Source organism: Leopardus geoffroyi, chromosome B4 (assembly GCF_018350155.1).
Source record: "Leopardus geoffroyi isolate Oge1 chromosome B4, O.geoffroyi_Oge1_pat1.0, whole genome shotgun sequence".
In the NCBI taxonomy this organism is placed as follows: Eukaryota; Metazoa; Chordata; class Mammalia; order Carnivora; family Felidae; genus Leopardus; species Leopardus geoffroyi.
In genome coordinates, this window is record NC_059341.1 from 142,516,463 (window position 1) to 142,543,496 (window position 27,034).

The 27,034-nt window shown below is 53.6% G+C and overlaps 3 protein-coding genes across 3 annotated transcripts; 2 read left to right on the forward strand and 1 right to left on the reverse strand.

Moving 5' to 3' along the window:
• Nucleotide 1: 1 nt before the first annotated feature.
• Nucleotides 2–2,670, forward strand: LOC123591661 (translation initiation factor IF-2-like). The gene is made up of 2 exons (XM_045466204.1): nucleotides 2–454; nucleotides 2,300–2,670. Exons 1-2 carry the CDS (start codon nucleotides 2–4, stop codon nucleotides 2,468–2,470), a joined length of 624 nt encoding a protein of 207 aa, XP_045322160.1. The 3' UTR covers nucleotides 2,471–2,670.
• Nucleotides 2,671–4,447: 1,777 nt separating this feature from the next.
• On the reverse strand, nucleotides 4,448–6,585 carry ODF3B (outer dense fiber of sperm tails 3B). The gene is made up of 7 exons (XM_045464529.1): nucleotides 6,493–6,585; nucleotides 5,978–6,124; nucleotides 5,599–5,802; nucleotides 5,221–5,325; nucleotides 4,953–5,074; nucleotides 4,700–4,843; nucleotides 4,448–4,580 (listed from the first exon to the last, which is right to left on the reverse strand). The coding sequence occupies exons 1-7, from the start codon at nucleotides 6,572–6,574 to the stop codon at nucleotides 4,500–4,502; spliced, it is 885 nt and encodes a 294-aa protein (XP_045320485.1). The 5' UTR covers nucleotides 6,575–6,585; the 3' UTR covers nucleotides 4,448–4,499.
• Nucleotides 6,586–19,326: 12,741 nt separating this feature from the next.
• Nucleotides 19,327–27,027, forward strand: KLHDC7B (kelch domain containing 7B). The gene has a single exon (XM_045464210.1). The coding sequence runs from the start codon at nucleotides 22,070–22,072 to the stop codon at nucleotides 25,838–25,840; it is 3,771 nt and encodes a 1,256-aa protein (XP_045320166.1). The 5' UTR covers nucleotides 19,327–22,069; the 3' UTR covers nucleotides 25,841–27,027.
• Nucleotides 27,028–27,034: the final 7 nt, after the last annotated feature.

Consider the following 27,034-nt stretch of genomic DNA (forward strand, 5'->3'; position numbering starts at 1 on the left):
CATGGGCATGGCGCACGCGCAGACAAGCGTGAACGTCCCCGCTCCCCAGTCCCTGCTTCTCTGCGCGCGTGCGCGAAAGGTGGCGGGCCCAGCCCAGAGTTGGGCGGGGCGTCTCCCTGGCCCCGCCCCTTCGCGCTCCGTCCCGCGGCGGCCCGGCTTCCCTCGGAGCCAGTCCCCCCCTTCCTCTCGGTCTCGCCGGCCTTCCTGCGGTTTCGCTGCGGCCGTCTGTTCCGCAGTGTGTCGATCGGCGCGCGCGGGCGGCGGCGGGAAGAGGTCGGCAAAGGACGAGGGGGTGGCGAAGGGCGCGCGGTCCGAGGGCACGACGACCCCTGCAGGGCCAGCCTCCGGCCCACGCCCACCTACAGTTCAGCTTCCACCTCCCGCCGGAGTGGATGCCTCGCGTGGCTGCGCCCGGATGAGTTGCGCGTTGCCGGCCGGAGGCGGGGGGCCAGGGGTGAGAATCTGGGCTCGGGGAAGGAAAGGGGATGGGAACTCGGAGAAGGGAAGGGGCCTGGGTTGGTGGGGAGGGACGGAGGTCTCCCGGCGCCCACTGTCCACGGGCACGTGCAGCTCCTCCTCCCGGCGCGGGGGTCCGGGAGCATAGGCCTGGAGCCAGGCCCAGGTCCAGGCTCTGCTCCCGGGCATCTGTAGAAAATGAACTTAAAATTTTGTATGTCTTGCCTATTGTTCGATGTGAGCACCGTTAAATTTTTCTAGACTTAGTTTGCCATACCCTAAGATTATGGAAATACTTACTAACCAGCATTTTCTCGCTTCTGTAATCTTGCTTGCTTAACACATTCCTCCCCTTCCCCCTTCCCCTTTTTTCTCCCACCACAAGTAAGGGACAAAGCCTTCCCGCCAAAGGACAGACAAGGGACGCCCAATCAGAGAACAACAAATGTCCTTACTTTAAAATCAACTAATCAGGCCCCCCATAATCTGAAACCTCCCCTATGCTATTTGTCTCTGTCTATAAAAACGCTGTACCAACCCTGATCGGGGCCTCTTAGCGTCACTGGCAACGAGTGCGCGGAGGTCCAGGTTCGAACCTGCAGTAAACGACCCTTGCCGCTTGGCTTTGACTTACGACTCCGGTGGTCTCTTGTGGGGGGTTTCACGACCTCGGGCGTTACACATCCACTCGAAGCGCCCCTGGGCCGGGCGGTCCTCCAGCTCCCAAGAGGCACATGGGACCAGACTGCCAGAGTCACGCAGGGGAAGTTGAGCTCACGTTAGGAGACCTACCCAAACAGGCCACAGCCACACTGGGATTCCCATAGGACACACGAACTCCAGCAGGCACAGGTGCTCCCCGGGACTCTTGCCAGCTGCTGGGTGTGACTAGGGAATACTTCAAGTCCGCCACCGGAGGGGATGGGCTGTCCACCATCTTCTGAGGATGGAGGGGGTGGTGACGCAGAGGGTCTGGAGCTTTTTTGGAGATGTGGCGTGTGAGAAGTGAGATGATTCGTTTTCAGAAACACCAAATAAAAGTTGTGCTGTCTGCTTAAGAATAGGTTTATAACCTATTGGAAATATGTATGAACCTCCCCCCCCCCCCCCCACCGCCGGAGTCCCAAACCCTTAGGCACTTCACTTCCTGGTTCTTCCCCTCTCCTTTTGCGGCCTTATTTTCTTGGGCTTTGCAGTTAGCGCGCACCAAAGAACTGAAGTCTGCCTCACCTCAGGGAATGTACATTTGTTCCAACCAGACTACTTTGTGCCTTCCGTGGGCAGAGGCACCTCTGGGGAAGGCTGTAACCTCTGTAGTACTCACCAATGAAGAACAAGGGGAGGGACTTCACGCTAGGAGATAAATGGCCTGCCGTACCGCCCTGAGTGTGCCTGTCCCTTAGACACCGCTCTTGCAAGAACGTTGATTAGAGCCTGGCTTCACTGTGCTCTGAGTCTCCGTGTCCTTCCTTCGAGTGGGTCGGTGGGCTTATTTCTCACAGGGGTATACTGACTCTTGGGTCAGTCATGAGGGTTTAGGGACCCTGAATGTTGAGGATCAAGTCCCCTGTTGTACCCGCAACGGGCTTGGTGGGTTGTGCAGCAGTCAGGTCACCTTTCTGAGTTGGTGGTCAGGGATTTTGTGATGGTACGCTGACCCCGGGGTCTATTCAGGTCACCAGTGATTGGGGGAAGTCCCATGGTCTCCTGACGAGAGGACCCTGACTGTGTGGGTCAGAGGTCAGGGGTCCTTAACATGCAGGAAGTAGACCTGGAGTCTGAGGTCAGGTTACCTGTGGTGACTAGCAGGGTGTCAATGGAGACTGACACTGGCTTCATACAGGAGTCCGTCCACAGGAGCCAGCTTCTTGCCCTGACCCATAGGACCGCACCCACTCCCTCCAGCAGCCCTTACATCCGGCCAGACTACCCTGCATCAGGACTTCCAGGGACCCCCTTCACTGACCCTGATCAAGGATGCATCAGCAACCACGACAGGTGTCCAAGACCATGACCAGAAACTTCTGAACAATTCTGGTAATTCCTCATTAATGACTGGTGTCATTGTGGTGTCCTGTGGCCCATTAAGGATTGATCAGAGAGCCCAATGGTGATTGTTATCAAGTCCCCATTAATGACTCCAATCAAGGTTTCACTGATGATGTGACCAAAGTTCAATGACCATCAGTGACCCACAAATAACTTTGATCAATATCTATCAGTGATTCTTCAGAGATTCTGGCCAATATTACCATCAAGAACCTAGATCAATGACCAGTGGCCCACCTGCACCTGCTCTTAACTCTGGATGAGGGTGAATCCAGGAATAGACTCCAGTTTATTGGCGGGGCTTCCTCCCCGGCCCCACCCCTCCCTGCCCCACCAGGGTACCTCAAACCACATCCGTTGGTCATTGGTACCTGCTGGGCAGGGATGCTGAGTACACCTGCACACCTACTCCTCCTCTACCTCCACCATTCTCTCTCACTTTCCCTGGTTAGGGCTTCAGCTGGAGTTAAGCATTTAGTAAGTAGTTGTATGTGCAGCTGGTGGAGAGGGAATGGAAAAGAGATTGTTTTGATTCGGTATGGGGAGTGACGAGGAGGAGGCTAGTACCTGCCCCTAGGAGCACAAGTCTGGGGAACCAAGAGAGAGGAGTGCCCAGCTCTTCCCTTGGGAGTCCTGAGTGGGGTACCCAAGGGGGAGCTGGAGAACTTGGTCCTGTTATGGGGGGCTGATGGGGTGGGGGGAACCTAAATTCCATCCTGGGGGTGAGAAGCCTGGACCCCGTCTTTGGGGGACTTTGTCTAGGCCAGGCTTGAAGTTGGAGATTGCCTGTAGGCTGCTAACTGACCTCTTTGAGGTCAGACGTTCTGGTCTGCAGAGGAGGCATCTTCTAACCTTGTAGCCTATAGCCAGCCGGGTAGGTACCAGGTCCAGGCTGACCTTGTCACCCACTCCCCTTGTAGAATTTTGTTCATGAGTTGCGGGCAGAAGGCCTCTGGCAGCTCCAGCTGCTGCCCAGACTTGGCCAGGGCCTGGGTCAGCACCACTTTCTTCTTCAGATCTATGCCTCCCAGTGGCATGGCCACTAGCACGGCCTCTAGGCATGGAATACGGTGGTGGTGTAGCCATCACGGGGGAGGGGGTGTGTGTGGTGTGGTGTGGTGTGCTGTGGTGTTCTCACAGCGGTGGGTTATCTTGAGGTCACTGACAGTGCCGGGGCACTGTCCCCAGGACAGTTGTGGCGTCCCCAGGGGAAAGCGGTCTCGGGCTGACCTCAGGGTTAGGGGTGCCCAGAAGTTCCCACGCACCGATTTGCGCGCCCTGCGCACTCCCCTCCACAGCGCGCACGAAGCCCCGCAGCTCCCCCTAGCTCAGGGGGCTTTCGTCTCTCTTCAGGCGGGTCAGACCCGGGAGGTGCTTGAGCTCCCTCCCCCTGAAAGGTCACGAGGCGCCCCTGGGCCGTGGGTCCCTAGGACGCCATCGCTCCGAGCCTGCGGGGTGCGAGACCGCCGGAACCTGCGGCCGCCCTGCGTCCGGGTCTCTGCAGCAGCTGCGCCTGTCCCGACCCTGATCCCGGTCTCTCCCTCTCATGTCCGCCCCTCTGTACCGTGTCCGTGGCGCCCGTGTGCGTGTCTCCGTGTCTGGCTCCTACTCGTGGGCCTCACAGCCTGACCCCGGCCTGTACCTGTCCGGTACGACGGCCCTCACCCATCCTGCTCCAGACTCCAGGCGGGTGCGGTTTGCCGTCCCGCGGCCACAGGACGGTGGGTGGGCGGGGCCTCCCGGACAGGCGGGACTCTCGGCCAATGGTCGCCCCAGGCCCTTCTGTCTCGGCCAATCAGGAAGGCCCGCGGGCGCGCGCCTTCCGGGACTTCCCGGGCCGGCCCGCCCGCGGAGCTCCGGGGACCCGTGGACCCCAGCGTCCCGCCGCGCACGCCCCGCGCCCCGCGCGCCCGCCGCGAACACACAGGGGCGGACACGCTGCTGGCTCGGGAGGCTTTAAGCAAACGTTTGTGGGGCCACGCCCGCCCAGCGGGTCAGTCATCCGCGTAGGTCAGGACCCGGGCCAGGTGGTCCGAGTGCCGGATCCCGAAGCTCCAGCCGCCGGGCTTGCGGTGCTGCGGACCCAGGAGACGGCGCTGACCTCGCGGGGCCAGGCGTCCAGCTCCGCCCCGGGGAACCCCGGGACTCCGACCCTCCTCCCCTCTCCCCTGACCCTTGACCCGGGACTCCAGACCCCTTGGTCCACGTTGTAGGCTGCGGGTCCTGGATTCAGGGTGTTGTCCTGGGGGAGTGAATTCCGCGCCAGCATCGAGAACTGGGGGGCCCGAGGCTTGTAGATCCCAGTGTTCACCACGTGGTAGGCGCAGGGACCCGGGGTCTGTGGGAGGGCAGCGGGGGCGCACTGGCCTTCACCTCTTGCTTCCTGACCCTCTGTGGCCCGCCGGGTGCACCCCGCGCTGCGCCGTGTCCCGCAGCCCCTCTCCCACCTTGCTGAGGTCCTCGAAGCAGCTGCCCACTGCGCTGCGGCCATAGATGGAGTAAGTTGGGGCCGAGACTTTACCGATGACACGCGGACCGAGGAGCGAGGGCACAGTGTAGGCCCCGGGGCCTGGGGAGGAGCCAGCCAGGGGTGGGGTGTGGGGCGGGGGTGAGTCTTCCTGGCCAGGCCAGGGTCTCCCCGCCGCAGCCTGGAGAGTGGTTCCCCGCGAGGGATAGGAAGGTCCGCGGTGCTGGAATAGGCCTTTCTGGTCTCACCTGGGGTCTGCGGCTCCGCGTGGATGCCCCAGTTTCGGGGGGCGATGGTGTGCCGAGGCGCACTGGGGTACGTCGCGTTCCCAGCTCGTTCTGGGAAGTACCTGCCTGCGGGGCGGACCGGGGGTGTGGGCCGGGACCGGGACCGGGTTGGGGGCCTGGTGGGGACCCGGGTTGGGGGTCCTGGGACTGAGGTGAATCCGAGCCACGGTTTGTCAAAGCCCGGTGGGGCTTGGGGTTGAGATCCAGATGTGGAGGTACCGATTTTGGAGTGTTAGGGTACACGGGGAGGGGGCGTCGGGGCACAGGTAGGGGGTTCCCGGGTGGGCCTTCCCGGAGGCGGCTCTGCCCTGGCGAGCCCGGGGTCCCAGGGGTCCTGACCGGGTCCCGGAGTGAGGAAGGGCGCTGCGTGGCTCGGACGGCCGTAGATGGAGTAGGCGGGGGTGCCGTCGGGGCCGCGCACGGTCATACGAGCTGGAATCAGGTGGCCGGGCCCGGGGCCGCACGAAGTCTGCTGCGTGGGGAGGCGCGCGCCGAAGGAGAACGCCGGGGCGCGGGGCCGCGACGGGTCGTGCAGGATGTAGCCTGAAGGAGCGTCCCAGCGTCACCGCGGGCCCCCGCTGCTCCCCGCCCCGGGCACGGTGCACCGTATCCCTCCCTCCAACAGACTTCCCTCCCTTCCGCCCTGCAGCCGGGTTACGGCGTCCCCTTGCCGGCACAGGCCTCGGTAGCCCCTCCACCCCCCGCCCGACGCCGGTACCGGTGTTCGGTGGCAGCATGTACTTGGGCCCCGGGCCTCTGTAGAGCGCTGCGATGGGGCCGCGGGGCCGGTGCGGCCGCCAAGGGCCGACCCAGACGTCCGAGCCCATGGCGCGCGAGGGTGGGGTGAGCTTACGGCCCGCGGCACCTGTGGACAGAAGGTGGCGGCCCCGGCCCCTCCACCCAGGACTCGCGCCGAGCGCGCTTCTCCGCTCCAGCTCTTCCCGACTCCGGGGGTGGGGCCCATCCTGTATCCCGGGCGCCGGGAAAACAAACCGGAGCTTTCCCGGCTCGGCGGGGGGGCGGCGGGGGGCCGGGCCGGAGCTTCAAGCCCCCAAAGTGAGTCCAGTAGGGGTGTGTGAGCGCGCCAAGTTTGGACCCAATCCTGGGGGGAAGGAATTCCCTGGGGTTCTGGGGGGCTGGGATATTTTAGGGGCATCCGGCCAAGACACTGGGGCGAGGAGGCGACGTGGGGAACCTGGTGCCCAGAGGGGGCTCCAGAGTTGATGCACTAACCTGCTCTCGTGGCTCCCGGCGGGGAAGGCAAGGTGGGGTGCCCGGATGCCTGCCCCCTCCCGGCCCGACTCTCAGACCCCATTGTGTCCGGGTTCCGCCTCCTGGCAACGGGGCTGACCGTCCCTCACCCCAACCTGGCTCCGCCCCCCGCAACCCAGCCCTGGAGGCTTCTCCGCGGAGTCGTCGGCGGTGCCGCCGCCCTGCAGGCAGGGCCTTGCGCCAGAGCACTGGCCTGGCTCTTCGCTGGGCTTCAGTGCCCCCATTCCAGAAGTGTACGGCGCCCTGACAAATCCTCATTTAAAAACCACTGGATCGGGGGCGCCTGGGTGGCGCAGTCGGTGAAGCGTCCGACTTCAGCCAGGTCACGATCTCGCGGTCCGGGAGTTCGAGCCCCGCGTCGGGCTCTGGGCTGATGGCTCAGAGCCTGGAGCCTGTTTCCGATTCTGTGTCTCCCTCTCTCTCTGCCCCTCCCCCCGTTCATGCTCTGTTTCTCTCTGTCCCAAAAATAAATAAACGTTGAAAAAAAAAAAAAAAAAAAAAGAAACCACTGGATCGAAGAGAAACTCAAATGTGAAGTTACACGTTATGTAGAAAACATTGCAAAGGTAGATCCCCCATACCCAACTCTACAGGACATAGCTACAGCTGTGTTCAGTGGAAAACGTATAGCCTTAAATAACTTCATTATTTTTTAAAGTTTGTTTATTTTGAGAGAGAGTGCTATCAGGGGGTGGGCAGAGAGAGAGGGAGAGAGAGAGAATCCCAAGCAGGCTCTGCACTGTCAATACAGAACCCATGTGGGGCTTGAACCCAAGAACCCCGAGCTCATGACCTGAGCTGAAACCAAGAGTCAGATGCTTAACTGACTGAGCCACCCAGGTGCCCCTAAATAACTTCATTATTAATGAAGGAAAAATTTAAGTAAAGAAACTTAGTGTTTATCTTACAAACAGAAAAAAAAAAAAAAGCAATGAAGGAAATGAAAAGAATGTGTCCATTTTACCCAGCTCTGCCAGTCATCTGCCTACTCTCGTCGGAAGGGGGCAGGGGATGAGAAGGAGTGCCCAGTGGTGTGTGGGAATTCTGGTCTTTGCCAAGGGAGCTCTGAGCCCAGTGTGGCATGGAACGTGGGGCAAGCTGGGGATTGCTGGGAGCTGCGCGTCTGGGCCCTCCAGGGGGGACCTGAGGGCCGAAAGGGAGAGGCAGGTAGAGGGTGCATTGTCTAAAGAGAATTTTATTTTATTTTATTTATTTATTTTTTTTATAGGTGGATTCTACCAAGCTTTTTTTTTTATTATATGAAATTTATTGTCAAATTGGTTTCCATACCACACCCAGTGCTCCTCCCAAAAGGTGCCCTCCTCAATACCCATCACCCACCCTCTCCTCCCTCCCACCCCCCATCAACCCTCAGTTTGTTCTCAGTTTTTAACAGTCTTAAAGAGAATTTTAAAATAACACCGAGGGTGTGCCAAATTGATCAGCCTTTTATTATCCTTATGAGACCAGCAATTCTAAAGAAGGTCAGAGAGAAGATAACTCCTACCCCACAAATCTTTTGTTAGTGGTTTAAAAAGATACTGTGGTTACTGTTGAATTTTAATAGCATATATGTAAGTTTCAAGTTAGCAATTTTTATTACCTTTATTAAATGTTGTATTCTGTATGGAAGTTAATGCAGACTCCCTACAAGTTGTTCTTAGGGGACTCAGTGCCTCATGCTTGGACATTCGAAACGGCTCTTGGAGCTCAAGGGGCAATTGTGTCTCCTCTCCCTGAGGTGACACATATTTCTTCTTTTAAGCCTTAGATTTGAGATGAGCAATGAGACCAGAGTGATTGCAAGAAGGAAGAAGAAACAGAACTCAGTTTTCTCACTTTTGTAATTCTGTGACCATTTGGAGTTTTTATTTGTGTTTAAAATTTTAATAGTGAGGGACTCCTGGGTGGCTCAGTTGGTTGTGTCCGATTCTTGATTTCAGCTTAAATTGGTGAGTTCAAGTCTCGCATCGGCCCCGCTCTGACAGTGCGGAGACTGCTTGGGGTTCTCTCTCTCTCTCTCTCTCTCTCTCTCTCTCTCTCTCTCAAAAGAAATAAATAAATTTAAAAAATTAAAATACTGAGATAGGGCAAGGTGTACTATTTTTGTTTGGTTGGTACAAACTTTATTTCATATGTGAAGTATTTTACTGAATTAGAATATTTTAAAAACAAAAATATTTTAAAATTGCTCATTTTAATTGCTAATTAAAGAATGAGTCAATAAAATCATTATTGCTGCTTATTAGATGATAATTTCTGAAAAGCATGTTGCAGGAGACCAGAGGGGGTGTTGACAGAAGATCCCCCATAAAATCAGACACACCAGGTTGGTCCACCCAGACGTGGGATCTGGGGTGCCCTGAGCTGTGAGCTGTGGGCCTCCAGGGGCTCCCAGCAGCTTGGCCATCCAGGGCCAGCATTTGAGTGGGAACCGGGACCTGAGTGGGAAGTTCCAGGACTGGTGTGCACCCCTGTGCCCCAGGACTCCCCATCTGCCCAGGACTCTGCCTGGACTCAGACACCAGGTGCAGGAGCAGCGGCTGTAGAAAGACAGAAAGTCAGGGAAGGATGAGCTCCTAGAATGTGTGGGCAGAAAATGAGGGCTGGGGGCAGGACTAGATTCCTGGGGTTAGTGGACAGTGATGGGACCTGGTGTTTCCTCGTTTGCCTTTGTTTCTTCAGCCAATGAATCATTTATTTCCCTCCTCCATGGAAATAGCTGAATTTCTACCCAAGATATAAGCGTGGTGCATCCAGCTGTAAGGAAAAAGCCAACCTATGCAGAAAGACACACAGCCAGAAGCAGAGCACCCTGGATGCTAGTCTTATCCCAGAATGGGCTTGTCTTCCCCACGCGATTCTGTGCCTTCCTGTATGATGACTTAACCAGTCCTCAGTCATAGATATTTGGGTTGGTTCTGCAGCTTAAGATTGTGATCCCAGGTACTCTGAATTCCACTAAATTAATCTTCAGAAGTTTACCCAGATGGTTCTTTAGGATAAACTTCCTAATGTGGGACTGCGGGGTCAAGGGGATGATGATTTGGTTACTGTTGCCTAATTGCCGTCCTCAGAAGCGCAGCCTCCCTAGAATGCTCGCCGGTGAGGGTGCTGACTGAGCCTCTTGCTTGCCGTTGTGTCTCCAGTGGGTCATAAATATTTGATGAATGAATAGATTAATTTATACTTTCTCCAATGAATTGTGCTTCTTTTTCTGTACACACTAACCAGTGAAGGTTAAGATCAACCTTTTAAATCATGAGAGCCAAATATATTCATAGAGCATGTATTATGTGTCAGGCACTATACTGAGTACTAATTTACTGAAATTATTTTATTTAATCCTCACAGCAAAGTTGGAGTAAAGTGCTATTATTTATTCCAATTTTACAGATTAGGAAACTACATGAAGGCATGAAGGCCTACATGCTTAGAGAGTGGTGGAACTGAGATTCAGATCCAGACCATCTGGCTCTCACACTCTAGACCCTTAATGAATCACACTACCTCTATACCTTGGCCAGTCTGATGTGAAAATAAGGTCTTGTTTTGTTGAGATTTGCGGTTCATTGGCTCTTAGGAAGAATGAACATATTTCATGTATTTATTGGCCATATATATTTCGACAAACTGCCTGTTCACGTGTTTCTATCAAATTTTCTGTTGTTTTTTTTCATATTTTTTCTTATTGATTTGTAAGACATTTATTTAAAATATTTTATTTTCTGCGGGCGCCTGGGTGGCGCAGTCGGTTAAGCGTCCGACTTCAGCCAGGTCACGATCTCGCGGTCCGTGAGTTCGAGCCCCGCATCGGGCTCTGGGCTGATGGCTCAGAGCCTGGAGCCTGTTTCCGATTCTGTGTCTCCCTCTCTCTCTGCCCCTCCCCCGTTCATGCTCTGTCTCTCTCTGTCCCAAAAATAAATAAACGTTGAGAAAAAAATTTAAAACAAAATTAAAAAAAATAAAATATTTTATTTTCTGATTTTTATGTAAACATTTTTTAAGGTTTATTTTTGAAAGAGAGAGAGACAGAGACAGAGCATGAGTGAGGGCGGGGTAGAGAGAGAAAGACACAGAATCTGAAGCAGGCTCCGGGCTCCGAACTGTCAGCACAGAGCCCAGTGCGGGGCTTGAACCCACAGACTGTGAGATCATGACCTGATCCGAAGTCGGAAGCTTAACCACTGAGCCACCTGGGCTCCCCTAAAAGATTTTATTTTTAAGTAATCTCTACACCCAATGTGGGGCTCAAACTCATGACCCTGAGATCAAGAGTTGCACGCTTCACCGACTGAGCCAGCCAGCACCCCAAGACATCTTTATGTTACATATTTAACTTTGGGGGTCATATGTTTTCCAGATTTGTAGTTTTTCTTTCTATTTTGTTATTGGTAATCTTTTGCTGTACAGAAAAAAATATGTTTTTATATAGTCCAATATGTCAAATGTTTCCTTTTGGGCTTCTAGCTTTGGGGTCCAGCAGCCCAACACTGGAACACTGTTCTATTGTTTATCGTAGCACACACACTCACACACACAAACCTATGATTTCAAAGTTTTCATCATTTGGAATTTATTCTGTGTGTAGTTTTTTTTTTTTAATGTAAATAACTTTATTTATTTATTTATTTATTTATTTATTTATTTATTTAATGTTTATTTTTAAGAGACCAAGGGAGCATGAGCAGGGGAGGGGCAGAGAGAGAGACACAGAATCGGAGGCAGCCTCTGGGCTCTGAGCTGACAGCACAGAGTCTGATGTGGGACTTGAATTTATGAACTGTGAGATCATGACCTGAGCTGAAGTCAGATGCTTAACCAACTGAGCCACCCAGGCGTCCCTATTCTGTGTATAGTATGAGGGAAGAATATACTTTATTGTCCTGTCTTCCAATACCATTTTTCAAAAAAACATCATTTCCTTGATTATTTGAATTGCTAACTTGATCATATACTACACTCCCCTAGGTTTGTTCCTGGGCTCTAAATTCCTATCTGTCTATCCCTGCACCTACACTGGAATGTTTCGTTATGGGCTTCTAGTGTGTTTTGATTTCTGATAGGGCAAGTCCCTTCTGTTTTGGCTTCCTTTCCAAAATTACTTGGAACATTTTACACATTTTTTTTTCCCTACGTGAATTTCTGAATGAGTTGAAATTGATTGAAATTGCATTGGCTGCATAGATTACTTTGGGGAGGATGGACTAGATTATGGTTTTGAGTTTACCAGTTTAGGAACAGGTTATATTTCTGTAGGTCCAGGTTGGATCTGTTGTGACTTTGAGTAGAGCAGTGATGATGGAGAGAGAAGGAGAGAGTGTGGTTGGAGATAGGTTTTGGTGGTAAAACTGACACGCTTTGGTAATATATTGGATGTAAGCGATAAAGGAAAGGTGGGGATCACTCGTTGCTTTTGCTTTGATGGACCGAGCAGTGTGCCGCTTTCACTCCGTCCCCGCCCAGCACTAAACCCCTCCCCCCTTCTGTTTGCACCGACACTGCCCAGCGCCCCCTACACCTCCCCTTTGCCAGCTGGTGTGGTGCTAGGTTTTGTCCATAGGGGGTGCCGGAGGGACACCGCAAGGACTGGCCTAGAGAAGGGCCTTCATTCCTTGCGGCGCGCTGTTTGGTGCAGAGGCCAGGATCCGATGGCGGGGGGCGGGAGGCTGTCACCTGAGCAGCCCGCCTGGGCCAGCTGCGTCCTGCCCCCACCCTCTCAAGTTTCTGCACCGTGCGTGCGGCAGCTGCTCTCTCGGACTCGCACCCTCTCTTCTTCCCCACCTGTGGAAGCCACACCCTCCAGAGAAGAGGAGCCTCACCCTTGTGGCAGGTGTGGCGCTCTTCCAGGCTCTGGGTTCTTCTCTCCGCCAGCCCTGGGTGTGCAGTTGGGAGCCTTGAACAACACGGGTGTGACCTGCACATCCCCTGATAGGCTGATGTTTTCAATAAATACAGTACAGTGTTGTAAATACTTTCTTATGACTTTCTGAGTAACATTGTAGCTTTGTCGTAAGAATACAGTACATAATACATAAAACATTCAAGATGTGTGTTCCCCACTGTTTATGTCATCAGTACTAGGTAAATTTGGGGGGAATCAAACGTCCCATGTGGATTTTTTCAGGGGGGGGGTCCCTTGGAACACTCTTCTGTCTACTTGAGGGGGAACCTCCTTTTCTCAGTTAACACTGCTTCATCGCATTTTCTTCCTGTTCGCATTACTGGTGTGGTTTTGAATCTTCTGACTGGAACTCAATTCACCGAAAATGGATAGAGAGGTCATTTCTGAGGTTAAGCTGATGGGGAGCGGGGCAGTTTGGGCGAGTGAATCAATCACGCTCGGTGCAGAAAACGGAAACCGCTCTCAAGTAGTTATGGCAGAAATGGATTTATTACAGGGGACACTACAAAATCTTCAGATGGGCTGGTGCGTGTGGACTGAGAGGTGGCCCCTTGAGTCTGAGAGACTTGGGTAGCCGTGACTGTGAGGCCAGGAACTTGGGGCCTTGTTGTCTCTCTCCTGCCAACCGCACCCCACCCTGCCCTGGCAGCCATCGCTGTGGCATCGTGTGCCCAGAGACTGCATGGCCACCCTGCCTCCTGTGTCGTCTCATGAGCGTGCATTTGATGCAACCACTCCCTTCGGATGTCCCACCGCAAGGGGGTCTGAAAAATGTGGTTTTTCAGCTTTTAGGTTCTGAAATACAGGAAAATGCACAGAAGCAGCTGATGACAATGGAAGTTGAATGCAACTGGCCGTATCCGGAAAGGTGGAAAAATCAAGCCTTGATTTGAGCGTCTGAGGTTCAAAATGGCTATTACGCCCCCAGCCGAAGATGTTAACTGGGGAGACGCACGCACCTGGGGCTCAGTGGCGACGTCTAGCTTGGAAACGGGCCTGGAAAGCATCCTCGAGCCCTGGGAATGGAGGGGATCCCTTAGAGCAGGGGCCACTAAGCCAGCCTGCCTCGTCTACTGTTTTCTATGGTGGCTTTCATGCTGTAATAGCAAAGCGGAGTAGTTACCGGAGACCATATGACCTGCAGAGGCAAAAATAGTTATTACCTGGCTCTTTACAAAAGCAGACATTGTGAACCCCTGACGTAGAGCGGATGTGGGTGAAGGGAAGGAAAAGCACCGGATTCTCGGCCACTAGGGCAGTCCCAGGCTAGAGATTTGGCAGAAATGAGGACTCTGATACATAAATCACAAAGAAGCGACAGTCTCCCGGGCTTGGGTCTAAGGCCACATCTCAGCTATTCCATAAGCCATCAGGTGGTGTGACATTTGCTGAGCACAGCTTCTCAAGGTTCTGTGGTCCTCCTGGGTGATGGTTATGTTGGTAGAGCGATATTTTGCCATCTACAGTGAGAGCGGGTCAGATTGCAGGAAGACACGTCCATCCCCAACCACATTACTGTGACATAAACTCCCCCACAAGTACCTTACATGGCTGTCAAAGGTGCCATTTTCGACGAACATCATTAGATCGACATCACGGTTCCTGGGGCAATTTCCTCCTACGTTATCGGACCATCTTGCTGTCCGGCCCACATTAGGCATCATTCATGTGGTAGCAACAGCAACCATGTGACAGGAACTACACGACGGTCATTGCCATCTGCAAGGCTTGAGAGGGCCCACAACAGGCCCAGGCACACTTGTGGCTGGCAAGAAGAGGAGGAACCAGCAACCAGTGAGGCACAAGGAAAACCAAGAGAAATGGCACAGTGAGGGCTGAGCTGAGAAAACATTTCAAGAAGCCTGCACTGGCCAGCTGTGTGATATTACTGAGACTGAGGAAGGCCAATTTCCCGAAGCTAGTGAAACGGAATCGTGGATGAGGAAGATAGCTAAACTCCTGAATAAAAAACACCGAGCACAGAGGAAGGACAAGTGCAATGCGCACGAGTATACGCTCGAAAACAACTCCCCGGCAAACCGAAATTTTCGAAGGTGATGGACGCACAATAGAACAATGATGTCAGTCTCAAACTTGCAGCATCTGAACTACAGCAGAGAGTGGTCATGGCTGAAATGTGAACAGGTGGCCTGGACCACCACGTAGAAAGCATAGGAAACAAAAGGAGATGGAAATCATGAGGAACAAAGATAAGCCTGTTGGAGGAGAGGCACAGATGTATGTGACTAGACGCGGGTGTTCCCAAAGGAGAAAAAGGACAGGGTGGCACAGAGGCCATACTTCAATGAAAAGTAGAAGAGAACTCTGCTCAGCTGGAGACAGACTCAAGTCTGGGAAGCAAAGAGATCCCTGAATCCCAGGGCTGCCTGCTAAGAAAACATAATGATCTGATTCTAAGAAAAGATACCCTATAAGCTTCTGGGAAGAAAACCCAAATTACCTACAAAAAGAAAAGTCAGAATGGCATCAGGTCTGTCCTCTTCAACACCAGGCGCTGGAGAACGGTGGGATAGCAAGATCACGGTGGGAAAAGACACAGCCTGGAACCCATGGCCCAGTCGGAACAGCCTCCACCTGCCAGGGCACAGCACAGGCCTGGAATGTTCCAGAAGTCAGGGGCAGAGCATCCAGGTAGCAGTGAGGAAAATAGTAGGGAAAGATGAAAAACAAACAGCAGATACACCAGAACCAGACCCTGATACAGTGGCAAGGAAGAAACGTTGTCGAGCAAGGAATCTCTATCCCTATACAAGCACGCGCACGCACACACGTCCGCAATTCACACATACACGTGTGCACACGCGCATGCACACACACACACACGCACGGTGTGGGGGAGGTTCTAATAAAGATTAAACTGTTTCAGTAGAACAGATGCTTGGGAGAGGTAAAATCTTTCCAAACTTCTCATGGAGATGGGGAGACAGGGAGAGAAATGGGAGAGAGAAATTATTCTAGAGGTTTTATCTTGTGGAGGGATCTTGTTAGGAGAGCATATTAAACTTCTTGTTTGTGACCGGTGGTACAGTCATAAGTGTCTGAATTAAGAGAGCAGGGAAGGAAAATGAACAGCAGTGGAATAGAAAACTATAGGAGAGTTTCCAAATGAAAAAGCAAGAAAACAGAGAATAGCAAAAAAAAAAAACAAAAAAAACAAACAAACAAAAAAAAACAAACCCTGACCTCCCCCTCCATGGGGGTGATGGGAGGAGGGAAAAAGCACAAAAATTAGAAACAAAATAAAATGTAAAGAATAAAACAAACAAATTCTTTTTTTTTTTTCAATGTTTATTTTTTATTTTTGGGACAGAGAGAGACAGAGCATGAACGGGGGAGGGGCAGAGAGAGAGGGAGACACAGAATCGGAAGCAGGCTCCAGGCTCTGAGCCATCAGCCCAGAGCCCGACGCGGGGCTCGAACTCACGGACCGCGAGATCGTGACCTGGCTGAAGTCGGACGCTTAACCGACTGCGCCACCCAGGCGCCCCAAAACAAACAAATTCTTACACAAGCTGATGTGTTCCTGGGTGGGGGCCAGAGAAGGGAAGGGAGGACGCTACTCCTAGATCACATAGCCAGTTGTGTGTGTTGTGCACTTGTAAAACGTGCCTGTCTGTGGGAATATGTGCGTTTCAAGTTATTTGAAATACATGTAAAGAAAACACATTTCTCGGCTGTTACTCCTTGATTTATTTATTAACTACTGGTTGTTGATAGCAGCTGTCAGCCTAGTGAACCCAACAGAATTTCTAAATCGTTGAGGCAGAAGTCTAGACATCCCTTCACTCTTTAGGAGGCTTTGTTGGCAACAGGCCCACCCTGACTGAGCCAGTCTGCCAAGACACAGCAAGGCCTTGGTTGATGTCTGTGTCCCGTTGCTCGGTTCCTCCTACACACACCTTAGTTCTCTATATGCACACTGCTGGGGGCTGTTCCTGGGCCTGGACATTTTTTTGAAAGCAGGTTTCACGAGGAGGGCCTGGGTGGTTTGGTCCATTAGGTGTCTGACTTCAGCTCAGGTCACAATCTCACAGTTGGTGAGTTGGAGCCCCACGTCGGGCTCTGTGCCGACAGCTCAGAGCCTGGAGCCTGCTTCGGATTCTGTGTCTCCCTCTCTCTCTGACTTTCCCTGGCTCGCACTCTGTCTCTCTCCCTCTCTCAAAAATAAGTGAACGTTGAAAAAAGAATTAAAGTAGGCTTCACACCCAGTGGGGAGCCCAAGGCATGGCTTGAACTCATGACCCCAAGATCAAGTCCTGAGCTGAGAACAAGAGTCAGACGCTTAACCCATTGAGCCACCCAGGTGCCCCTGGGCCTGGACATTCTTTGATTTCTTTCTTGTCACTTGGAGAAACTAGACATGACTAGTCACTCTTTGGGGAACCTACAAATATACAATGGGATCAGTGTTCCTGGTCACGCTTGCTGTTGGAACCTTACACGGGTGCCTTCAGAACATCTATGACTGGTCTATGCTGCAGAATAATGACACTTTGGGGACTGCTTATAATATTTACACTCTTAGCCATTTGTAAGGGCACAATTCAGGGGCATTAAATATATTCACAGTGCTGTGTACTCATCACCACCATCTCTACCCAAAACTTGTTCATCACGGCCAACATAAACTCTGTGCTCATGAAAAAAAAAAACTCCTTCTCTTCTCTCAGTCCCTGGTAACCCTAATCTACTTTCCGTCTCTATGAATTTGACTACTCCAGGTACCTCTTATAAGTGAAACACAGAATATTTGTCCTTTTGTGTCTGGCTTATTGCACTCAGCATAATGTTAATTATACATTATGGACATTTGGGCTGTTTCTTCCTCTTGGCTATGATGAATACTGCTGCTATGAGCATGTATGTACATATGCTTATTTAAGGGTCTGTTTTTAATTCTGTTAGGTATATACCTAAAATTGGTGGGTCATACGGTAATTGTATGTTTAATTTTTTTAGCAGGATTTTTTAAAAGTTTATTTATTTGAGAGAGAGAGAGAGAGAGAGAGAGAGAGAGAGAGAGCATGCATGAGCAGGGGAGGGACAGAGAGAATCCTGAGCAGGCTCCATACTGCCAGCACGGAGCCTGACGCGGGGCTCAAACTCATTAACTGTGAGATTATGACCTGAGCCAAAACCAAGATTTGGATGATTAACCGACTGAGCCACCCAGGAGCTCCCACTTTCTAACTCTTTAATTTGCAACCATCCTAGTGGATGTGAAGTGGTACCTCGTTGCAGTCTTGATTAGCATTTCCCTAATGATGTTGAGCATCTTTTCATGTGCTTGCTGGTCATTTATGTATCTTCTTTAGAGCAATGCCTATTCAGGATCTTTGCCTATTAAAAAAAAAATGGGTTGTTGGGCGCCTACGTGGCTCAGTCGGTTAAGTGTCTGACTTCGGCTCAGGTCATAATCTCAAGGTTCGTGAGTTCGAGCCCCGCATCGGGGCTCTGTGCTGACAGCTCAGAGCCTGGAGCCTGCTTCAGATTCTATGTCTCCCTCTCTCTCTGAACTTCCCTGCTCACACTCTGTCTCTCAAAAATAAACATTAAAAATGGGTTGTTGTCTTTTTGTCGTTGAGTTGTAAGGGTACTTTATATATTCTGGATACTAGACTTTTATCAGAAATATGATTTGAAAATATTTTCACCCATTCTGAAAGTTGTCACTTTTTTGATAATGTCCTTTGAACAAAAGTTTTATGTTTCATTGCAATCTAGCTTATCTATTTTTTTCTTTTTTTGTTCATTTTTATTGCTGTCATATCTAAGAATCCATTGTTAAATCCAAGGTCATGAATGTTTATCCTTATGCTTTTCTTCTAAGAGTTTTATGGCTTTATCTCTTATAACTTAGATTGTTGTTCCATTTTAATTTTTTTTTTTTTTTATACAGCATGAGGTAGGGGTCCAATTTATTCTTTTGCATGTGGATATCCAGCTATCCCGGCACCATTTATCAATGAGACCATTCTCTCTCCATTGAAAAGCCCTTGCACCCTTGCCAAAAATCAACTGGCCATAGATGCATGGATTTATTTCTGGACTTTCACTTCTATTCCATTGGTCTATATGTCTGTCCTTGTGCCAATACCACACACTGTTTTGAATACTGTAGATTTGTACTAAGTTTGGAGTTGAGAAGTGTGAGGTCTTTAATTTTATTCTTTTCAAGATTGTTTTGGTTATTTGAGGCCTCTTGCAATTCCATATGAATCTTAGGGTTGGTTTTTCCATTTCTACAAAAGTGAGCATTGGAATTTTGATAGAGGTTGCATTGAATCTATAGGTCACTGTAGGTAGTATCGACATCTTTATTATTATTATTATTATTATTATTATTATTATTTTATTTTAGAGAGAGAGTGCATGCATGAGTTGGGGAGAGGGGCAGAGTGAGAGACAGAGAATCCCAAGCAGACCCCACACTCAAGTGTGGGGCCTGACATTGGGCTTGATCCCATGAACTGCGAGATCATGACCTAAGCTGAAATCAAGAATCAGATGCTTAACTGACTGAGCCACCCAGGCGCCCTGGTAGTACTGACATCTTAGCAATAGTAAGTCCTCCAATCCATGAGTATGGGATGGCTTTCCATTTACGTAGGTCTTTAATTTCTTTCAGCAAAATGTTTGTAGTTTTCAGCATACAAGTCTTTCACCTCCTTGGTTAGATTTATTACCAAGTATTTAATTCTTTTATTTAAAAAATTTTTTTAAGTTATTTACTTTGAGTGACAGAGAGAGCAGAGGAGGGGGAGAGAGAGAGAGAGAGAGACAGAGAGAATCCTAGACGGCTCCATGCTGACAGCGCGGAGCCCATCGTGGGGCTCAAACCCACGAACTGCGAGATCATGACCCAAGCTGAAATTAAGAGTCAGATGCTGAACCGACTGAACTACCCAGGCACCCCTAAATCTGGGATTTATATTTTCTAAGCCTTAAAACTTATTCTAGGTTTATTTATACATACATAAAAATACATGTATACTTTTAACTTATAAATGTTATATAATGTTGTATTCTCTTTTATATCATTTCTGATGATAAATATTTCCTGCTTTTACAAAATTCCAATGATAGAGAAACCCTACATTTGGTGAGGTTTGCTGGTCTCCACCATCTCATGTATTCTCCATTTGGAATTATGTCATCATGTCACTGTGCTCTTCTTCCACTAAATGTTTTACAAAGGGCACCCTGGTGGCCAGGGCACTGTCCAACTTTGTTCAGGTTCAGTGACCAGGCAGTGCTGGGTTTTTCTGTGAGCAGCTACAGTGGATCACCTCATATGTGGATGCATTTTCTGCTCCCAGGCGCCCAGTGTATGGATGGTGGTGACAGCTGATAGGAAGGAGACCCCTCCATTCCCGTTTTGTACTGTCTGAGGAAACAAGCTTCAGGTACCAGGCATGAAGCCGTCTCTCTTCCTTTTGTAGATTGGAGAAGGATTTCTGCCTCAACAGGAGGCCACTAAAGGTCAGACCTTCTAGGGATCTACTTTCTTCATGTTTGCTTTTTACCTTGATGGTAATTTTGATACTTAACTGTCTCATAGTACAACTATAACAATTACTTTCATTTCACAACTTGTGTAGGTGACTTCATGTTCTGTCACCTTTCCGGTGGTACTACATTTTTACTCTCTCTGGGAAGTTAGGAGGGCAAATCTCCCACAACTTAGGGAGGGAACATTTCCTCAGTCACCTTCCCAACAGGGAGTTTCTCCATGCCACAGAGTTTTGCCTTCCACCTGGATTTTGACAAAGGGAGGTGTTTGCTTTTCGCAGAGGATGGGACTAGACCCTTCCTTGGTCACCTGTGTGCCACCAAGACCCATCATGGTCCTTGACACCTTGTGAAACTGATTGGGATGATTTTCTGTGCTGGTTCCTCCCCACCACGGCACCCTAAGGTATCACTTGGTGGACACTTCTGTTCTCTGACAGCAGCCTGGGGCCCTGACTAACAACGGGTGTCTTGAGAAGCTAGGCAGAAATGCCTGATGAGGTGCTGTGGCCTGTAAGGTGCAGGTGGGCATTCCATCTCCATTCTTTCTAGGTCTCTGGACCCCAAACAACCAAGAGGTAGAGCCTAGGACTGGGACAGGAATGAGGGCAGTGCCCATAAAGCCTGACACCAAACTGAGGTCCACCTTAAGGCACGGGCACACCTTCCCCCCTCTTACTGTCATCTAATATGCTCAGGGGAGCTGGGAAGCGATCAGATGGGTGAGGTACCTGAGTTCTAGCAGAGCGCAGGCTGGGTGCCAGGGATGCTCCTTGGCCATCTCACTGCCTGAGGGAGAAGTCCTGTGTCCTGGAGGAAGGAACAAGTACATGTTATGAGGGCCCTGCCTTTGTCCCAGAGGCTCCTGGCTCTTATTCATGTCTGGGTTCTACCTGTCCCAAGACTTATTCCTGAGATCAGCTTAAGTGTGAAGCAGACGGAGGAGACATGACTCCTTAGCCGAGAAACCAAACTGAAGGAGGCCAGGCACATGCCCGAGGGGGCTGAGTTTCAGTGAAGAGGCTGGGGCGGAGTGACTTGGCGAAGATGATGGAAGGCCAAGGAATGAGATGGGACACCCAGAAATCGGGTTGATAGAGTACCTGGGTTCAGACGAGGGTCTCTGAGTGATCCTGGTGGCTGGCTGATGATGTACCAGGGGTAAGAGCAGGCCGAGCTTAGGGTTCTGTGGGGGCACCAGGAGAGAGGTGTTGGAGCAGTCAAGATGGCCCACAGGGTGCAGGGGGGGGCCTAGGAGGCTCTAGAAAGGGCAGGTGGGTTTCTAATAAGATAGGCTTATAAAGAGAAAAATACAACTTTTGGATTTTCTTTATTTTGTTCATTTTTTTCCCCGCTCTTGACAGCTTAGAAAATTCCTTTGGAAAACTATTCCATCTCTGCTGAACTCAGGGTAAGGGAGGTCCAGAGGCTGCCGGAGGAGAGGAGGTGGGGCCTTCAGCCTTGGCCCCTCTCACGCACCCCTATACATCCTGGGAGACGATAGTGCAAATCTCTACTTCACACCTGAGGTGACAGGAGGTTGCACTTTCTAAGGCAGAGCTTCCTGTGAGGACACCATGCCCTCCATGGTCTCTCTCAGAGGCCAGCCTGCAGGGTTGGCACCATGGAGTATGTGCCCGCCCACCCCTCCCCCACCGGCCCACAGTGGCATTGTCTTCTTGGGTTTCTGGTAACTTCATCAGGGCTGCATCATGTTGCTAAAGCTACAGATAGCATCTCACTATGCTCTTCCCTAACAGAGCCTCTGAGGAGGGACACAGGCTGAGAGTTGGAACAATAGGGTGGAGATCTGGGGGCTGTGAGGGTCTGTGAGGGTCTGGGATACCGGAACAGCTTTGAGGAACGATGTCACTCGCCACTGGAACCTGTGGAAAAAGGAGAAGGGGCGGGTTTGCCGGCAGAGGCCCCTGAGCTCCTGGAGCTCTTGTGCATTATGTTGTCTCCTGACAGCTCCACCTAGACAAACCCCCAATCCGGGTGTGGGCGAAGAGCCGCACCCCCCTCAGGCCAGGCAGAGAGACTGTCCCCCAGCACAGGTCCACCTTAACTGGGCAGCCCTGTGGGCGGGGTGCATTGTTGATGCCTGTGCAGACAGCAGTCCAGGCCCGAGTGTGGGACAGACTTGCAGGCAGCACTCCAAGCTTCCAGCCTGCGACCCAGCTCCTCACGCTGAGTCCGCAGCCCAGCACCATGGTCCAGGGGGCCTTGGAGCCTGATGGCCCCGGCTGGGGCTGGGATGGGGAGGATGACTGGGACAGCGCTGTCCTCACCCTGCTGGCGCTGGCTGTGGTGGCTGCCACGGCACTGGCTTTGCACTGGTTTGGCTCTGGGCAGGACCAGGAGGCGGCAGGACCTGCGCCCACAACCCCCGGGGCCCAGCCTTCTCAGGCTGGAGGAGCCAGCCCAGCCCTGCCCCTGCAGCCCAAGGTCAGTGGTGGTGTCGAGGGACACAGCTCAGGGCAGGGGCAGCCAGACCCTCCAGGACGTGGCCAGGGGAGTCCAGCTGCAGCAGGGGCCCAAGATCAGGAGCTCCGGGGAGGTGGTCTGGCTGCCACAGCGGCACCTCCCCTCAAGACACCCGGCGAGGTGGCCAGTGGAGGGGCCTTGGGACGGCAGCACGACAGTGCCACTCCGGAAGCCCTGCGAGGTAAAGGAAGGGAGCCTCTCAGGCCAGATACTGCCTTCCTGGGTCGGAGCAAAGTAGGGGGGACATCCGGCCCCCTCCTGATACACTTCACCCCTCGGAGTCCTGGCAGAGAGACTGAAGGGCAAGTGGAGGCAGGAGGTGTTCAAGCCAAGGTGCCAGCTCACCAGGCCCTGGTCCACACAGAACAGGACACCGGCCCCTGGCAACAAGGCGTAGGGCCACCTGGCTCGCTAGAGAGAGGTCGAAGAAGCCGGCGGTGGCAGGTGGACCAAGGCTCAGAAGATAGACACCGCCACCTCCCAAAGCTGGACCCCCTCCGCCTGGGCTCTGTGGTGAGTGTGTGGGATGCTGTGGATGCAGCCAGCAGCCTCTCCATAGGCTCCCAGAGGCCTCCTCTCCCCTTGGAGCTGCCTCCACCACATGCCACGCAGACTGGGCCTTTGACAGAGGGCACAGTGAAGGGGCACAGGGAGAGCAGCCTCCGTCCAGCCTCAGTCCTAGCTCTGGAGAGCAGGGAGGCTGGGCCCCAGGCTCCCAGGGAGTCTCAGGGACCCCCAGCCTCCGTGGAAGGCTGGCCGTGGGAGAGGAGCTTCGTCCAGACCCCAGACTCCACGGGCCCGTGGCCAGAGGGGTCGCAATGCGGACATCCACTCTTGTCTCAAGGACGGGGGACCGCAGACGCCAGCAATGCGGTAAAGGCTGGGGCTCGAGGCTCTGGAGACCGCTCTTTCTTCAGCTCAGGGCCGGGCGGGGCAGAGCAGCAACGGGGCCGTGGCCTCCTAGAAGGGAGACCATCTTGGCAAGGCCAGCGCGGGCAGAGCAGCGGGCAGGAGGCAGGCAGTCTGGACACAGAAAAGTGCCCCCCAGACACCCCCGGCTCAGCCACGCTCTCCCCGCGCATCCCTAAGCCCCTCCCGCCCTTGGCTTCCCCGCCCACAGCACATCCCCACGGAGGTCTCTTACCTGCAGGCTCAACCCTTCCGACCTCCTCTCCTTCAGACTCTTTGTCCCTCAGAGTTAGTCAGGGTTCTGCCGAGGATGAAACTCTCAGGGCAGTGTCAGCCCCAGCCCCAGCCCCAGCCCCAGCCCCAGCCCCAGCCCCTGCCCCTGCCCCTGCCCCTGATCCAACTCCGCCCTCCTCCCCAGCCCCTGCCCCTGCCCCAGCCCCAGCCCCAGCCCCTGCCCCTGCCCCTGCCCCTGATCCAACTCCGCCCTCCTCCCCAGCCCCTGCCCCTGCCCCAGCCCCAGCCCCAGTTCCGACCCCTGCCCCGAGTAGTGAGTCAAGGCCTATGTCCCAGGAGCCCAGTGTGGCTCTCTGCAAGGACAACCAGGAAGGGCAGATCTCATCTAGCTGGGAAAACCTTATTTCGATGGTTCTTAGGAGTCACCCTTTCCCCAGGCAAGAGAGACACCAAGGGAGAGCCCCAAGGGCAGCTCCCAGGAGCCCTAGAGATCCCAGCACTGATGCACCCTCTGAGAACAGAGAGTCTGGTTCTCCCCCTGAAGGGGCCGCCACCAGCCTGGAGGTCAGGAATGGCTCTGCCGTTGGAATGGTCACAGAAGCTGGCACAGGGGGCCTGCCTGAGGCTGGGTGTCCGCAACAGCAGAGAAGCTCGGATACCAGGGAGGCTCCTACTCCAGACCCTCCCTCAGGCCCAAGGCCACATGCAGTGGATGAGAAACATCCAGACTCCCCACTGCCTGGAGCCGCAATGCCCGGGGCCCCATCACGGTCCCCTGGGCAGAGGCAACCTGGCCCTGTACCCTCCCCCACCGCGAGGGGGGTCTCACAGCCTGTCCCACGGCCTCGGAAACGCAGCATGTGTGAAATAGCAGAGAGCTCTGAGCGCCGGGAGGTCAGCCAGATGGTACCACTGAGGCAGGAGGGAGAGGCTCCAGGGGAGAGGCCCTGCCCTGCAGGCAGCGGGGCAGTCCTCACAGAAAAGCAGGAGGCCCGAAAACTCAAGGTGCTTCTGCAGAGGCCCGAGAGCCGGGGGGTGGCGGAGGGGCCTCGGAAGCCCAGCTCCCTAGCCCGGGAGCCCACTCTGGCCGCGGCTCGACGACAGCGGCTGGACCTGGGCAGCTGCCTGGATGTACTGGCCTTCGCCCAGCAGCACGGGCAGCCTAGCCTGGTGCAGGAGACCTATGCGTTGATGAGCGACAATCTGCTGCACGTGCTGGGAGACCCGGGCCTCTACCGGCAGCTGAGTGGGGCTGAGCGGGAGCGCATCCTGAGCCTTCGGACGGGCCGGGGCCAGGCGGTGGTGGGGGTCCTTGTGCTGCCCAGCCTCTACCCGCTGAGCCGCCCGGGGCTCACAAGGGGCCCGTGTGGGGAGGAGGCCCCTACGGCGGGACCCGCACCCCTGCCTCCTCGCACGCACCTGCACGTGTTCAACCCCCAGGAAAACACATGGCGGCCCCTGACCCAGGTGCCGGAGGAGGCCCCGCTGCGGGGCTGTGGACTCTGCACCATGCACAACTACCTGTTCCTGGCGGGGGGCGTCCGCGGCTCCGGTGCCAAGGCGGTCTGCTCCAACGAGGTCTTCTGCTACAACCCACTGACCAACATCTGGAGCCAGGTGCGGCCCATGCAGCAGGCCCGTGCCCAGCTCAAGCTGGTGGCCCTGGATGGGCTTCTTTACGCCATCGGTGGAGAGTGCCTGTACAGCATGGAGCGCTATGACCCGCGCACGGATGCCTGGACCTCGCGCGCGCCCCTCCCTGCGGGCACCTTCCCTGTGGCCCACGAGGCTGTGGCCTGCCGTGGGGACATCTATGTCACGGGGGGCCACCTCTTCTACCGCTTGCTCAGGTACAGCCCTGTGAAGGATGCGTGGGATGAGTGCCCCTACAGCGCCAGCCACCGGCGTCCCAGCGACATGGTGGCTTTGGGAGGCTTCCTGTACCGCTTCGACCTGCTGCGGGGTGTGGGCGCTGCGGTGATGCGCTACAACACTGTAACGGGCTCCTGGAGCCGGGCTGCCTCCCTGCCCCTGCCCGACCCGGCCCCCCTGCACTGCACCGCACTGGGCAACACCATTTACTGCCTCAACCACCAGGTCACCGCCACCTTTACGGTCTCTGAGGGGACTGCCCAGTTCCAGGCCAGGGAGTTGCAGCCCTTTCCTCTGGGGAGCAAGGGGGTCCTCTGTCCATTCATCTTGACTCTGCCTGCCACCGACCGGCTGCAAACAGCCCTCTGAGCTGCTGCTCTCTAGGGAGACCCTGGGCCTGGGGGTCTGAGGGCAAGTGGAGCACAGGAGGTGGCTGGCAGAACCTTCTGCTGTTGTTTCTGGGACAGCTTTGTTTTTCTGTTCTAATAAGGCTCATGATCTCCCCCTTCCCTACCCCCTTCCCTGAAAGAGCCCTCTCCCCCTGGAGCTCAGGCTCCTTGCATCTGGTTAGAAGCCGGCTTCTAACCTTCCCACCACAGCATGCTGTTTACTGCCTTTTCCGCTTAGTTCTTGCCCTGACGCCTCAGCTGGCTCACACAGCCCAGCCCCTCCTCCAGGGGGCTCCTCCTCCTCCTCCTCCTCCTCCTCCTCCCCCCCTTCTCTGGGCTCCCAGGAGCCAGGTTCCCTCTTGCAGCACTGCACTGCCTGGAAAAATCTGTGTGGGGGTCCCTCTGGTGCTCTGAGAGCCAGGGACCGATGTGTCCTTGAAGACCAGATTGGGCCTGCAGAGGGGCTGAGTGACTGCTGAGCCAAGGAAGGAGGTGGCTAGAGAGATAGTCACACTTCTCCGTTCTGTCCCTAGGGCTCCAAGCTGGGCAAGAGGTCTGTAAGGGAATGGGACAGGGGAACAAGGAACAGAGAGTCCCCAGAAAAATGTTCTTGCCTCAGGCCTTGGGAGCCTGGTTTGGGTCTTCCTGGGAAAAACTCTGTAGCCCTCCTTTGTCCGATTGGTCCCCAGAGGCCTGGAACCCTTGCCTGTGAAACTGTTCTGCTGACTGTAGCCCCTGCCTGTAACCACTTGGGCTCATGCCCCTCTGCAGCCTGTGGGGTCTCTCCCCACCTCTTTGCCCCTCCAGAAGCAGCCTCACTTCCCACCACCCCCTGTTCTTACGTGAGACCCAGGTTTCACCTGAGCTCTTTCCCTTGTTAGCTGCGGACTTAGCCGAGACATCTGATTCCATTCTTCTCATCTGTGTAGTGGGGAAAGTGAACATCTGTTACTCAGGAGAGCTGAGGGGGCATAAGGACACATGTGAGCGCCTAGCGCAGTGCCCAGGATGAAAAGATAATGTTCCCCTTTACTCATTTTGGAATCCATCACAGGAAGGTAAATAAAGCTGACTGAACACTGCTGCCTGTCCCACCGTGTGCCCTGGTTTGCCCCATCTGGCCCTTTTTATTTTGCTTTTTATTCCGTCCTTGGTACTACTGGCACTAAATATG